Source organism: Ylistrum balloti, unplaced genomic scaffold (genome assembly GCF_031769215.1).
Source record: "Ylistrum balloti isolate Yb309-2 unplaced genomic scaffold, AGI_CSIRO_Ybal_v1 Utg370386, whole genome shotgun sequence".
NCBI classification, from domain to species: Eukaryota; Metazoa; Mollusca; class Bivalvia; order Pectinida; family Pectinidae; genus Ylistrum; species Ylistrum balloti.
In genome coordinates this window covers 489,428-505,947 of record NW_026782268.1, presented here as the reverse complement: position 1 = coordinate 505,947, position 16,520 = coordinate 489,428, and the positions used below count along the sequence as shown (strand labels likewise).

Genomic DNA, 16,520 nt, shown 5'->3' with positions numbered 1-16,520 from the left:
AACCTTATTTTTGCGATTTCCTCCCTTGTGCTTGTATGGCTGCTTTGCAGTATCTTGGTTGTGAATAAATTATATACTACAGACGTTTCTTATTTGATGTTTTCTTTCCATTTCCTTGAGATGTGTTCAGATTTCGATTAATTGATTAAAAATTGATTAATAGATAAAGCAGCCATCTTGGCCTTGTATTGAAAGTGAAAGTAGATCTATTTTTAGAAAAATCCTATAACGAAATCACATCACTCTTAGACCATACCACTGGTATCACTAACTAGTAATATCATGTTATAAGATATACAGAATGCATATTGCAATTTGGGAATCCATGTATTTGTTTAATTATTTGTGTAAATATACCAATGAGTTTTTTTGTAGTTTGACTCCGGGGAGAAAAATAAACCTTAAAGTGCCGCACAACTTGGTTTTCTTGAGTACATCAAAATGGTTTGTGGTAGATGATCTCGTAAATATTCAAAATACAAAATTTGTAAATTCATCGGTGTCAACTGTATTTAAAAATTCTTACTATGTTCTCATCAATTTTCTTTAACTACTTTCTTGGTAACAAATTCGGTTAACCTACACCGTTGTTTACGAATCCTTAAGACAAACAGGTGTTCGAGACTTGTACCTTATTATAACTTTTATGTGAAAGTCTGACACTGATATTCACCAAGTGCTCAACAATGTCTGTCATACAGAGACTAATGCAAAATAACATGTGAACAAATATTAACCGACTCATTATTACAGGATATACTTAGTTACACAAACCGACCACTGTTTACCATTATACACCTATTCAGTTATAAGGACAGTGTAATTCAATACAAACCCTAGACAGAAATCATTATATAAGAACTGGTTTTACAGGTTTGTTTTATTTGTTATCGTTTAAAGACTCGGCAGCAGAACATTTCAATTAGTAGTGTTTAATGGTCAGACAGCAGTAACGTTTCTTGTGTGTTGTTTAATGGTCCAGCAGCAGTAACGTTTATTGTGTGTTGTTTTATGGTCCAACAGCTGTAACGTTTATTGTGTGTTGTTTAATGGTCAGACAGCAGTAACGTTTCTTGTGTGTTGTTTAATGGTCCAGCAGCAGTAACGTTTATTGTGTTTTGTTTAATGGTCATGCAGCAGTAACGTTTATTGTGTGTTGTTTAATGGTCCAGCAGCAGTAACGTTCATTGTGTGTTATTTTATGGTCCAGCAGCAGTAACGTTTATTGTGTGTTGTTTAATGGTCAGACAGCAGTAACGTTTATTGTGTTTTGTTTAATGGTCCGGCGGCAGTAACGTTTATTGTGTGTTATTTAATGGTCTGGCAGCAGTAACGTTTATTTTGTGCTGTTTAAGGGCTCAACAGCAGTCTTATTTCCATGACGTTCCTACATGTTGAGAAAGATGGTTTTATCAAATCGAGCAATTCAATCTCGAAGCTTACCAGATCCTTCATTATGTGTCGCTATTTCATACATTACTTTGAGGTTGAAACTCAATGCTGATGTGGAAGATTTAGAAAGGAGAATGAATTTCAGGATGAACACCAAACGTGGTAACTAAACTACGATAAGAAAGATCAAGAAAGAAAGAATGAGAAAGCAAGCCAGAAAGAAAGCAAGCAAGAAAGAAAATAAGACAGAAAAATGAAGACAGAATGAGAAAGAATAACAGAAAAAAAACGAAACAAAGAAAAAAGAGCGAAAGAGAAAGAAAGAAAAAGAGAAAAGAAAGAGAGAAAAAGAATGAAACATAAAAAAAATTCCAAGTGTGACAATGGGAACCGCAGATCTGATTTTGTATGTTTGATGCTGGCTATATGTACAGCTAATTTTATGTGGCGACACATATAGAACTATTGTCCTTTATGTTTCCCCTTACTTGTGTTAACCCTTAGGAGCCTAATATAAGCTTGTTTTTGATTGGCTGAGATTTAAGCGATTGACGTCATTAGGAATCCAGCCTTCTGATTGGCTCATAAGGTATACCTTTCATTAGAGAAAAAAATTTCATTGGCGCCATTTTGTTTTCGAAGAATTGCTCAAATTAATTTTAATTTAATCTACGAAAAACCAACAACCCACCCATTATTTTTCCCACCCTATACTTAATTAGGCTATATATACCTTACAAGATTTCATTGTTCTGTTTATGTGGCGTTGTTCTACCTAACCCCCACCTTTATATTAAGTGTGAGAATTATATAAATACTGTATTTTTTTTATAATATTTGTATGTATCTGTTAATAGTTACATATGTTTCCTATAATTAATAATAAACTTGTCACTTTATGGTGGCCATTTTCAATTCATACTTATCTTTTAGTTTTCTGTATGAGGAGTATACATAAATAGCTCTTTGGTAGACGTCACGGTAGAAACTTCCCACACCCGATTATGCATAGGGAAATGTTAAAGTCACACAATGGTGTTATATAACAAAATGACGTATGCATATATCTCATGGATGTTGTTTTATTTAGTGAATAAATATGACTCATATTTTGTGGCAGAAAACTGAATAATTTAATACTGTTCGTGAACTATTTTCTGTTTATTTGGATACCTATTGGTGATTGTTAGTAACGTTTAAGTGGAATCAAACTCAAGTGCAGTTGCCGTGCATTAGGTGCACACAGCACAAGAATAAAATTCAACTGTGACAAAATTATAGTCACTTCAAATTTAAACGTATCTCCTACCACTGTACTTGTAATGTTTAATGATTTTTCTATAACAACTACAGAGTTATTTCCCTTTGGTCAGTAATCTTTTATAGTGAGCGTTGTGTATACGTTCAGCCTCATTCTGAGTTTAGCATCACTACATGCGGTCAACAGAATGTCGTTCTCCCCATCAGAATAGATTTGGTCCGTACAGTTGTTTTAGCAGAGCACAGTGATGTAAGATAACCTTTACTGATCTACGGAAGGAAGAAGGGGTGGAGGCGGGTTAAGACATAATTTCCAAAATATATGCAAAACAATCAAAACACTGACTGACCTGCTGTATGCGTCTTTTCTCTTTGTGTCTTTGTCTGGTATTGACTTGATGCGCATGCTCATCACACCCTTTCCCCCCTTCATCATCAAAACCAAAGGCCGCGAAATTTAAATTGTTTAAAATCATACCAAGTATTTAATATTATTTACCAGATATAAACCACACAGCAACAACTCCTTGCATGTATAAAGTACATTAAAATGTCATTTAATTATCATTTTGTTTTAAGATACAGTAGTTTCATTAGCTGTCAAGTCACATACATGTTGATTTAGGTAGATGAAACGATATAAACAACAGGCCCTTCGTTTCTCGCTGCAATCCGATGTGTGATTTTTTTTATAAGTGGTCCTGTAACAATATATCATGAATGATTTCTTTCTAGATAATGTTTATATCAGATATCTTGAGCATGTTTCATTGTGCCAGAGACGTATATAACGTTATATACGTCTCTGATTGTGCGTAACAAGCACATTTATTTAGTAATTGAGTGTTTACATTTTGGTCATCTCGCCCTACAAAATGTAATGGGACGAATCGTCTTAGCTCCGTATGATAGTTTAGGTATGTTTATACAGCTATTTTATAACATCAGCTAGCCGTATAAAGTCTCAGTTTAATTTGTAAAGTTTATTTGGTCAATCTAATAGGTTTCCAAATGTAACAGTTACCTGGTGTGTAATGTAAATGTATTAGAATTTAGTCAGCAATTTGTAAACAAATGTCAAATCAGAAGTCAATTTCAGTTTTCTTAGAATGTTTTTTTTTCTGTATTTTTACATACATATAAGAACTACGACAAACAAAATAAACTTCGTGATGGCATGGAGGAGTCTGACATTTTTATATCTGGTTAACTAGCTGCAAATCCAAAAGGCAAGTATAGTACTACTTATTACACCTCGGACTAGAATGTCCTAAAATCATTGGTCAAGATACGTCACATGGCTCCGCCCTCGCCCCCGCCCCCTATGAATTTTACTGACACTATGGCTCTATAGAGCGTCAGCACGTGACTATCCAATTTCTAATAGCCTCTTAAACAGGTATGCAAACAATTTCTTTTAAATTTACCTGTGCAAAGGACAATGAAATCTATAAATAAGCTGTACTGGATCTAACTAGCTTAATAGTGACCGTAAACGCAACTGTCCACAGGAACGTACCCAGCTCTTAACAATGGATGGTTCAGGATTTGCAGGAAGTTGGGTGGATGATTATCCCGCAGGACAATGTAAAGGCTTCGAAAAGTTTATTTCTGGAATGGGTAAGGACAATTTTTAATCTTGTAGCTAATAACTTTTGATTTGATTGTCAATACTAACCAGAAATCCCAAGGTATCAAATTTGCTTTAAATGCGGGCGTATATATCAAATTCACAGAAGTTTCAATATCTCGAACTCATAATAGTCGAATATATCCAAATCTCTGTTTAGTAATAGTATATTAATTTAACTCTATTGCCATCATAACATCACTGCAGTCTGGCAAAATCTCCTTATCAATTGTACGTGTAATTGTCTTGTTATCAATGGCGTGTTTCGATTTCTAAATCACGGTGTCAGTTTTAACTAAACTGATAAAAATATCTCGAAATCACTAATGCAAGTGTCTGCAACCTGCAACAAGCCTATTGTAGGTGTAAGTCTCGAAATTCTTCGAGTAAGTCAATACTTCGACATAAGTGTAGTGTAAGTATAACAATTAAAAATCACTGTATTGTTTGTGTTACGGCATCGCAAGTTAACATACTGGTCAGTATGTCGAAATAACTGTTGTGTCATGTTTTTGAATTCGATTTAAGAAACAAAACGAATTCACTTTAGTGAAAATATCAAATTTTTATTGTTAAGTAATAAAAACTCTTGATTCACTTCAAATATTTAAACAACAGAGAATGCCATAACGTCATAAAAATTACAGTTGTACATCAGTACAGACGGCGGTTTAGGATAAGTGTACAACAGTACAGACGGCGGTTTAGGATAAGTGTACAACAGTACAGACGGAGCTTTAGGATAAGTGTACAACAGTACAGACGGAGCTTTAGGATAAGTGTACAACAGTACAGACGGTGGTTTAGGATAAGTGTACAACAGTACAGACGGCGGTTTAGGATAAGTGTACAACAGTACAGACGGCGGTTTAGGATAAGTGTACAACAGTACAGACGGAGCTTTAGGATAAGTGTACAACAGTACAGACGGTGGTTTAGGATAAGTGTACAACAGTACAGACGGTGGTTTAGGATAAGTGTACAACAGTACAGACCGTGGATTGGGATAAGTGTACAACAGTACAAACGGCGGTTTAGGATAAGTGTACAACAGTACGGACGGTGGTTTAGGATAAGTGTACAACAGTACAGACAGCGGATTGGGATAAGTGTACAACAGTACAGACGGCGGTTTAGGATAAGTGCACAACAGTACAGACGATGGCTTAGGACAAGTATATCATAATATAGACAAGTGTTAAAGATGAGTGTTGAAGACAAGTTTGAAGCAGATCGGGCGATAGTTTAGGATAAAGCTTGTTTTTAATAGATACCCAGTATATCTTGATCAAATTGACATCAAAGTTATACTCAAAACTTGTCGCAGCGTGAACGGTTTTTAAACCTATAAATAGACCGCACTGAAGGTCGGTACATGCTCGTTTAAATAAACTACGCGCATTCATGACCCCAAACCTAAAACTTTATTGACATTAAGTATTATTCTAGTCTTTTCTGAACCAATATCGGCACCAGTTCTGTTTAAATGAAACCGTTATTTAAATATTGTTTAAAGTATTATCAGTGTTGTGTCCGTATCCGTATATGTACATACCCCTGAGTCAGCAGCTGTTTTTCATTGTATTAAGATAGAATCAATTTTTTTCATTGTATTAGAATAGAATCAATTTTTTCATTGTATTAAAATAGAATCAATTTTTTTCATTGTATTAAAAAAGAATCAATTTTTTTCATTGTATCAAAAAAGAATCAATTTTTTTCATTGTATTAAAAAAGAATCAATTTTTTTTTATTGTATTAAGATAGAATCAATTTTTTTCATTGTATTAAGATAGAATCAATTTTTTTCATTGTATTAGGATAGAATCAATTTTTTTCATTGTATCAAAAAAGAATCAATTTTTTTCATTGTATTAAAAAAGAATCAATTTTTTTCATTGTATTAAAAAATCAATTTTTTTCATTGAATCAATTTTTTTCATTGTATTAAAAAAGAATCAATTTTTTTCATTGTATTAAGAGAGAATCAATTTTTTTCATTGTATTAAGATATAATCATTTTTTTTCATTGTATTAAGATAAAATCAATTTTTTCATTGTATTAAGATATAATCATTTTTTTTCATTGTATTAAAATAGAATCAATTTTTTCATTGTATTGGATAGAATCAATTTTTTTCATTGCATTAAGATAGGATCAATTTCAATTTTCAAAATTCGAAATTACGGAGCCCTTTTAGGGACACATAAAAATATTCTTTTTATCTCGTGAGTACGAGATAATTAATTCATGCACACAAGATGATAACTCGTGTGCATGACATAATAACACGTGCTCACAAGATAATAACTCGGGCGCACGAGAAAAAACAAAATTGTGTGTCCCGAAAGGGGCTCCGTTCGAAAAAACCAACTTATCATTATCAAATCTGGTTTAAATAAAATGCGAAATATCATGAACTGAAATAAACTATTTGGAAATATTTCTATTGCGAATCATGATATCTTGCAATGAACGGTATTTACTATGACATATTACCGACAAACACACTGGGCATTAGACATGTAATTAGAAGGTAAGACGACGTATCCAGCACCATTGATTTCATGCCATGTTGTTCCTTTGGAATACATTTTCAACAACAACTTACTATGTTTGTTGTTTCAGAGTTGAGTGACGATGAGATCAAGTTTTACAAAGGATTTGTCGGATCCCAGATCACTACAGTAGACGACACAGAGTGGTCCTACACCTACAAAATTGGAGACAAAGAGGTGACAAATAAATTTAAGATTAACGTGCTGAATGAAAAGGATCGCGATATAGAAGGCAACGAATTCGAGGTAGGTGGATGACGAGAATTATTTGGTAATTGAAGTATAGTTGCAAAAAACACACCTTAAATATTCTAATCTTTACTTAATTATGGGTTTAGTGCTCATCCCTAGATTCTGATTTTTCTTGCGGTCGTTTTGGATTTTTCCCCAGTCGCCTCCTAGTCTTCAAAATTTAGCTCTTAGTATCACTGATGCGTTTAAGAAGGACAGAATAGTTGCAAGATGCAGTTTATTTTATTGTTTGACTCTACAGTATCTTACTCTCAATTTGTATTAAAATGCGCTATCCTTTTGTGTGTCTTTTGTACAATCTTCAACAGAAACATTATGTCAAAGGTATTTACTGCAAAAAGACGAAAACAGGTGATGATTAGCTCCTTATTATGTACAAATGGTGTTAATATTCTTAAAGATGAAAATGTATCCATATTTGGATTCAAGTTACTGATGATATATTGTTTTCTAGCCAAGCAAAAGGATTTTAGGGAAAAGAGGAAGATATGAAACAGTTTTGTGTGACTGGTTTGGTTGTTATATTATGACATAGTTCCCGTGGTGTGACTGATTAGATCTCCGTTGTTTGGCTGCCAAATTTCCGCTGAATGTTTCATTTAAGATTGTACAAAACAAACAAGTGAATAGCCTCCTTGAATAGTTAGTTATAGTAGAATTAAACAATGCTTTACACTGTACCATAGAGTTATTTCTAGGAATCGTCGGTGATGCTTCATTACACAGCTGTTTCGTGCTTGTCAGTTATGATAAGGGTATGAAGCTTAGGAGTCTACAAAGAAAATCCAAAATGATCGAAAGAAAGTCAAAACCCAGATAGGAATGTGCTCTAGCCCTATAATTCAATCAATTTCGTGGTAGACAAATACCTTATTATTCAATAATAAGTCAAGTACATGTATATACTCTGAGCTGAATATATATAAACATGACATTCAGGTTACAGCAAACCATGGGGACTAAACAAAATGTCCACTAGAAAACATGTTAAATTGTAATCGACTTGTTGGACCATGGGGACTAAACAAAATGTCCACTAGAAAACATGTTAAATTGTAATCGACTTGTTGGACCATGGGGACTAAACAAAATGTCCACTAGCAAACATGTTAAATTGTAATCGACTTGTTGGACCATGGGGACTAAACAAAATGTCCACTAGAAAACATGTTAAATTGTAATCGACTTGTTGGACTCATCATTCTTAACCATTAATTATTCGATTTCCTTGTTAGTAAGGTCCTTTCCTGTTTACCATGTTCTCATTTGGGAAAGTGACATCACTTAAATGTACTTGGGTTGACGAAGAATTACATGACGGGTGTCGCCAATGAAGAAGACGCTTTCACTTCCGAAACACCTGGTCCTTGCAATTTTTTCGTTTGTTCATATTTTACTCTAGTCTGATAAAAGTTTAGTTCAAATAGCAGTTCTGCTGACATGTCAGTATTTTCTTTGTTATTTCAGATGTTCCCTGAATTATCTGACGATGGCTTGAGATTGGTTGAGAATACGACAACCTGGAGGCCACAGGGAGTGTTTAAAACTAAAATGGAAAGAATTCTCACTCCAGACGGGCAAAACCAACACATTGTGAGTAAACTTTAAAGTTTTGATTGCTGGACAATGAAAACTAGCAGTTTTGGTCATATCAAAGAAATAGATAAATCGTTTGGGAGCCGCTAACTAGAATTCAAACTGAATACTAGGTAAAAAAGGTAAGGTAGGCAAGTTCCGTTCAACTTCAGAAAGATAGTATCACCAATTTTTTGAGTAACTGTTTAATCGTTATATAAACTAGGAACGAGGAACATAATATATGTCCAACTGTGTAGATGCATATTTGCATAATTACAACAAATATATTTGTTAAGTATAACAATGTCACTGAATAATTTATGAAAAGAAAAGAAACAGATATAAGGCTTTGTGTAAATAAATATTTAATCATCAAAGGATGAGTGTGTGAAAACGGTACAATATTCATTGTGATTTTAAGCCTTTGATACATTTGAGGATACATGAATAAGTTATATTCGAATCAGATCGATTTGTAGTCATGTAAGCCTATCCATTGGGCATTAAGATTTTTTTTTCTATTTGGTTAATCTTTGGCAAGAAATATTGCCTATCGGTAAAATTTCAAACATGATTTATGTAATCGATTCTATAATAGAGTTCAGCATCTTTATTTTGGCGAAATGAGATTGTGATTTCGGCAGTGGGTCTCGTTACATTTGATAATCACGTTTTAACATTACTCTCTTACACTATGCTTTGAAACAGAATGGTAAAGAGATGCACCCCTTGTTTTGTTGAAATAGTAAATGTTTAAATGTTTTAACACGAGTGCTCTATGCGAAAGCATCAGCAATTCGCTCTCACCGACATCTCATTTTTACATTTGTTCGTCTTCTATATATCGCCTGAAGACTTAATATTTTCCTATACTTAGTGTAAATATGCAAAACTGAAAACTGCACGAAGCCATGAATAAATACCCGATTTCAATCGGTTAACAAGCATTTTTTTCGCATCTGCTTAATGTGTCGCCTTCATGTTCATTTTTTTCTGATGCAGGTGATAACCAATACAAAAACTGGAGATGTTATGGAGGGTGACATGCACAGAGTAAAAGATGTTCAATGAAGATGGAATAACATTATGTGTTCCTTTTTACCGTCCGACCAGAGTGTGTTTCAAAGCAGCTATCGAACTGAATACAAATCACTCCGGTTCCTTTCAAAATAAAAATATGTTCATCTGAGACTTGTTTTTGTTTTCAGTTTCGTCTTGCATACATAATTTTACCTCTATTTTTACAAAAAAAAAAAAAAAAAAAAAGACACAAACGAACTTTGTATTCTTTCTTATAATATCCTTTGCATTCTAGTAAACAGCTTTCATTCGTTATTGACGAAATTTTCGTGAATAGACGAGCTATGTTTGTAAAATGTTCTGTATTTCTAAACGTCTTAATATTTTACAGATGAAATTTTCGCGCAAAATCGTAAAAATATCCCAGCGAAGAATGATCGGTTATACGGTATTATGTTAGATCTTACGAAAATCCGAACGTGATGTTTTACCCAAAGACACGATTTGTTTGTCCTTTGGTAAGACAAGGTAAACATACGTTAAGCCTTTAATACAAATGGGACAACAACAAAAAGAAACTATCGACCTTATTGAATTAGCAATAAATGGCAATTTCTTTGATTTCATCTTGTCCCTGAAAATTAGGCAAAATCATTAAACCTGATGCCTCAGGTGTAACGGACAAGATTCAACAACAGTGCTGTTATGGTGGTAGTTAACTTCAATGCTTTGAATTAATTTTATTTCATTGAGATTACACTTGAAGGTCAGGGTCATATTACATTTGTGTTAAAGACTGTAAGGTGCAATATTCAATAAAAGAATAGTTTTAGGTACCTGAATCGATGGACTTGACCGGAAGTAGAATTTAGTTTAGTTTTCTTGTTGACTGATTATTTGTAGCAAAAGTCCACTGCTATTCATATATACACCGATGTTACCGGCTGCTACGTCGCTGGATCATATTACATTATGAACCTATACGAGTTGTCTACTCGCTGTATTTATCTGGCTCTAAATCTGTGCAAACAAGGTGTGTTTATGAAACACTATACCCCCGGTTGCAACGAAATTCTGAAGTTGGACATTACAGCTGTAGTTGTAACGCATGTGATAATTGCATGTACACTTTGTGGAAAACTTATTCCCCTATCTCGGTAGTTTTTTTTACTTTCAAACGTAAGCCAAAGGTCACGGTCAAGATCACATGGTTAACAGACTTTATCAGAGATAATCCAATTCTCTGGTATGTGAAATTGACTGACAATAGGAGAAAGGATAACAAAGAAAGTTATGGCAGGAGCAGGCTGAATTAATGGACAGGTCTTCTGAAACTCTGCATTGTGGTTCAGATCACTGAGAGACACCAACACACGCCTTGACAAGAAAAAGAGTGGGGATCCTAGTGTGATCTTCACACAGAGGGAGGATTGGATCTACACCAAGTTTGTCTTCATGAAAGGAGTGACCCGCCACAGACCAGAGTTATGGAGGCATGCATAGGAAGTTCCTGAAGGCTCTCTGATCTTCAATTTTCAATTCAACCGTAATGTGGTCATAAAGGCCAAATTGACGCCGCCTTCCAATGCAAGGTTTCACCCAGATTGTACGTCGCATTCTACCCCTTCTTCTGTATCTAGCATACTCAACTGCCATCTGTAACAAATCTTGGTGATGTTGCAGCACAGCAACCTCCATCTCTGAACTGCTGGTACAAACTGATACAGATTTGGAAATAACCCCCATACGCTGGAAATACGCATGTAATACACATGGAATAAGTTGGCTGCACGCTCAGAACACGTTAGGCATCAATTGAGTACGTTAGACTGTCGTTAGAACTACCATCATAACGTTAGCCATTCGAAAGATACACGTTAGACAAAGGTTCATTATATGTTCATCTAATGCTAGATTTCCTGGACGTATGAGTAACGTACCTTCAGCGTACCTCTAGCGTGTTCAGCGTATGAGGAACGTATGAGGAGCGTAAAATTCATACGTCGGCATACGCTGAATTTTTTGTGCATGTTCGTAATTGTTTTTGGCCGTCAGCGTATATTAGCGTACACCGACGTACCCCGGATTACTAAAAACGTATTCCAGCGTACCCCTAGCGTGTTTCAGCGTATGTCAGCGTATGCCCAAATATTCCATACGTTCCTCATACGCTGACTTTATACGCTAGAGTGTGACAGCGCCTTTAGGTGCAATAGTTATGGGGGAAGATTAAAATTGACAATAGACAAACATACAGCTCAAAAAGCAATATACCCCTTTTTTTTGGATCCAGGAGCATAAAAAGATAAACGAAAACATTTCGATAGTTGAAAGTGATAAATACGAATGAACTTTTAAAAAATTGTTTGTGTATGTGTGTGTGTGTGTGTGGTGTGTGGATGGTGGTGTGTGAGTGTGTGGGTGCGTGGGTGTGTATGTGTGTGTGAGGGTGTGTATGTGTGTGTGAGGGTGTGTGTTTGTGTTTGTGTGTGTGTGTGGTTTGTGTGTGTTTGCGAAAATATTGCTACGTAGTTGTTTTTTAAACTTAAATCCCTCTCAATAGGTTGCTTATATCCATTGCAATGAATTTAAAGTGAAACAGCACCATGTATGTAATGACTCTACAACAACATGCATGACTGCAGGAAAACAATATGAGAAATGCATCTAAGGGAGGACAGTAGGAGTCTCAAAATGGAACATTTAAACGTCACTATGTCCAAATTGTACAACATGTTTAAATGAGTTTTTTTAAAATATGCAAATTAGATTTATCATTTAATACATTATAACACACACTGAAAGAGTAATTTTATACTGTGAGATAGGCTGTTAAAAAACACAAATAATGCATACTTCGTTTCCTCCATCACAGATCACACTATAATGCATACTATCTATATATATATGTGTGTGGATGTGTGTGTGTGTGTATGGTGTTGGTGGTTGTGTGTGTGTCTGGGCGTATGTGTTGGTGGTGGTGGTGGTGGTGTGTAGGTGTTGTGTGTGTGTGTGGGGGGGGGGGGGGTCGTGTGTGTGTGGATGCAAGTTGTTTCTATACAAAAAGTTAACGATGAAAAAAAATATAAGTGTGTGTCCTTGGATGTTCGTGTGTCCTTGGATGTCCGCTTGTTATATTTTCCATGTAATTCCAGCTACTAACACGGTGTGGAGTCGGGAATAATACAATACAGCCGTGTATTTATCACTACTTTGATATTATGTTATCAACCCGGACAACGATTTCTTAACAACACAGTCTATCCCAATATGTTCGAGATATCGCCGACTAATTCTATATACGGTCATACTATGTAAATGCAGAAATCATACACCAGAAATTCATCAAAAAGCTGACAATACGCTGAAATTTAATTGTGTCAACTTGTATATTTTCTCATTTGTGAATGGTTTGCTCGTTTCAATTATTTTTTTCTTGATGAAACTGAAATTCTTCGAGTTAAGATGTATGACCTCAGGATTCTCGTTATTATCAAATGTGAAAGACACACTATTTTGGTGCTGGAAGTTCAGTACTAGTTATTCACTGTCATTGTGCATATACAAAATGATACAATTATCTGCTTGATTAGGGTATTTACAACAAAACCATTTTCATACAGGTTTGTGCTTTCCAAATTATTAAATGACTCAAGGTAAAAAAAAAAAAAAACACATAAATGACTCAGAGTAACACTTGTTTGGTTTGTGAAGTAAACACCACTGACGTTGACCCAAATAAGCTGACCGAAAACTGATTTAGCCTCGCTTTAGGTTCAGACAACAGACAACTTATCATATGCGGTCATTTTTTCTTCTTCAAAGTGTGACATTGTACTCCTTAAAACAGTAGAGAAGACTTCACATAATTTATCTATCAGTAAGGTCTTACAATGGATGGGTCTGGATTTGCAGGAAAATGGATGGATGAGTGTGCCATAGGGGAGTGCAAGGGCTTCGACACATATTGTACTGCAATAAGTAAGAGCATTTTTCTAATTTTTTCCATAACCTTGATTAATAACCACCTGTTACACTTTTTATACCATTCAACAAGTTATCGTCTATATGTATAGATGTAATACCGACATGCAAATGGAGACTTAAATTACTAGTTCTGGCGTAGTTGAACTTGAGTGTGTTAACTACATCAATACTATCTTATTGCTTTCTCGTTGATGATTTGTGTTTGTGTGTGTGTGTGTTGGGAAATTAAATGTCATTGCAACAGCCAGTCATGTAAGGACGGTGTCAAGATTCAAGAGAACAATAAAAAGAGAATAATATCCAAATATGTTATCAGTGGATACTTAAAATTAGGGACTAACATAATAAACTATATCTCTTTTTCTATTGTTATTAAACAAATTAGTACAACCTAGTGTCATTCCCCACTGTATCTGCATATATATTAATCAAATGCATAAAGACCCTATGATTATTAATGATCTTGAAATAAACCAACAGATATCTCTAACACATTTGCAAGAAAAGTCTGTCCCAAAATGTTAACAAAAGATATCATTGCGGCATTTGAATTGTATGTGATCTGAAAAAAGTGAATAATCGGTAATATGGACAATTTACTGCAATGGCATATTCAGGCGTGTAGCAATAGATTAATCAATTCTGTGTACATAAGTAAAATTTCATGGAGCGATGCTTTTTGGAACCCCAAATTTTTCTAATTTCTATATGGATTTTAGAAGAATTTTAGAAGAACGTCAAGCACAGTAATGCTCGGGGTTTCATGTCCACAGCAATGTCCATCAGAAAGGTAGAACAATCGGAAAGGCGATGAAAAGATAAGTTTCAAGCGTTGCCATGGCAACAACAAAAACCTGCCGTATTTTCAATGTTCCCTTCAGTAAAGGCAAAGAAGATAACAATGGATAAAACAAAATAGATTGTGCATTATTGGTACTTGCGTTGTATTGTGATGAAATATATTGAATATATATCGAAATCAATGAAACATACTTTCAAAAGAATTTTCAATTCAGAGTTGCCTGAAGAGGAGATAGAATATTACAAGGATTTGGTCGGAATTCAAGTCGTTACAATTAATGGCAAGGAATGGTCATACACAACAGAAGTTGGAAATCAGAAAAAAACGAACACATTTAAGATCGACGAGGAAAATCCCAAGGACAAGGATTTTGGAGGTTATGATTTCCAGGTATGTAACTTTGTTATTGTATGAAAGTCGACGTGAAGTGACCTTGTTAAGAGATTAATATCTACACTTCCTCAATTTCATTAAAGGTGTATAGTACCTCCCAATCTGAAGCCTTAACTTAAATGAAAATATAAGGCATAAAGTAGTGGGCTACAAATCACAATATGTAGTCGCTACATATCATTTATAGGTTTAAAATTCAGTATGTTACAATATCAAAACATCCCCATTCGTGATTATTATAAATTAAATTTTCGGATATCTTTAAACATTGCCTCTGCCTTGGAGAGAAAAATCGTCTATGAACATTCATTTATGAATAAGAATTGCATCTAACCTGAACTATACGATTACAAAGTTCACCAACTAACTGGGGTATGCAGGAAGTCTAGCTTCAACTGGGGAAAATTCGAGACACCTTGTTTGTGCATAAATATTTGACTTGCATCATGACAAGTTTGCCACAAAGTCACATGCGAAAAGATCAGAATTCAATTGTTGTTGATAATATATTATCATCAAGATAATATACTTTCACAAACTTTGTCTGTCTTCATCCAAATCATTTGAATGTATGATAATTGTTTCTTCATTACAGATCCTAACAAATTTGCCCCCTCTGACCTAGAATATGGGTCAATGTCATTTCGTCATACAAGAAACCATACAAAGAGATATCATGAATCTAGACATTTTGGCTATTGCGAAACGAATAACGTCATACTACGGCATATTCTCCCTGTAACGGTTGTCTCAATAACATCACAAATATCTTTGAAGACCTCTGACATTACATTACAAAACTATTCCATAACCCAATATTTCTCCGGACAGTGCACGGTGTATATAAACAAGAAACTATATGATATACATATAAACCCAGACATTTGACCAGAGAACACATGCTATATACGGATGTGCCGAGACATGCACCTGTGCACACTATTCATGTTTAAATGATGTTTTCTTAAGATATGCAATCTCACATTCATGATAGCAATGTTTGCGCATATGCTCTTACATCACTATCTGTACTAAAAAAACCAAGAACAATGAACTTAACTGATATCAAGGATTACTTGTCATTTTTTTCATCCATGCACCGCTGTTAAGTTTTTGTCAATGGATTGTGAAAAAAATTATTGAATAGATTTCATCACAGTTTAGCTTGAAAATTAATTACCAAATACTCAGATGTCATTCATGTCTAAAATGCAAGCTCTCCAGACCATCCAGACACAATATTACACATGTCACATCACATACGTGGATACAAACTCAAAGTTACGTACTAAGATAAGAGGAGTTATACCAAGATAAAAACAATGTACGAAAACAAAAAATGAAATAGGATATTTATCGGATATACTAATTATGATGCGTCTAAGTAGTATCTTTTGTACAGTCTTCGAGATTGCAGGTGTTAGACACGGCTTGTCGCCTACATTTACTAAAATACGGTGCTTTTGCACCCCACTCAACCAAAACAAGAAAACATTTCAAAGTTTTGAGGCAATCGCCCATTAATCAATTAGCAAAATATGTTTGCGAATGTTTTATTCCCTGAAGACTTGAGCTTTAGTTGAATGCGTTGACTCATCTTTTGTTCATTTTCAGTTGTTTCCGAAGTTAATTAATGAAAAGAAAATG

The 16,520-nt window shown here is 34.6% G+C and overlaps 1 protein-coding gene across 1 annotated transcript; it reads left to right on the top strand.

Moving 5' to 3' along the window:
- Positions 1–4,094: 4,094 nt before the first annotated feature.
- Positions 4,095–9,804, top strand: LOC132554226 (uncharacterized). Its single transcript, XM_060218533.1, has 4 exons — positions 4,095–4,272; positions 6,912–7,087; positions 8,561–8,686; positions 9,674–9,804. The coding sequence occupies exons 1-4, from the start codon at positions 4,185–4,187 to the stop codon at positions 9,740–9,742; spliced, it is 459 nt and encodes a 152-aa protein (XP_060074516.1). The 5' UTR covers positions 4,095–4,184; the 3' UTR covers positions 9,743–9,804.
- Positions 9,805–16,520: the final 6,716 nt, after the last annotated feature.

Bases quoted from the DNA above. Each gene is read 5' to 3' on its own strand.
- LOC132554226 (XM_060218533.1), top strand. From the start codon at position 4,185: ATGGATGGTTCAGGATTTGCAGGAAGTTGGGTGGATGATTATCCCGCA. The intron at 4,273-6,911 runs GTAAGGACAATT...TTGTTGTTTCAG, and splicing joins AAAGTTTATTTCTGGAATGG to AGTTGAGTGACGATGAGATC. The intron at 8,687-9,673 runs GTGAGTAAACTT...TTTCTGATGCAG, and splicing joins ACGGGCAAAACCAACACATT to GTGATAACCAATACAAAAAC.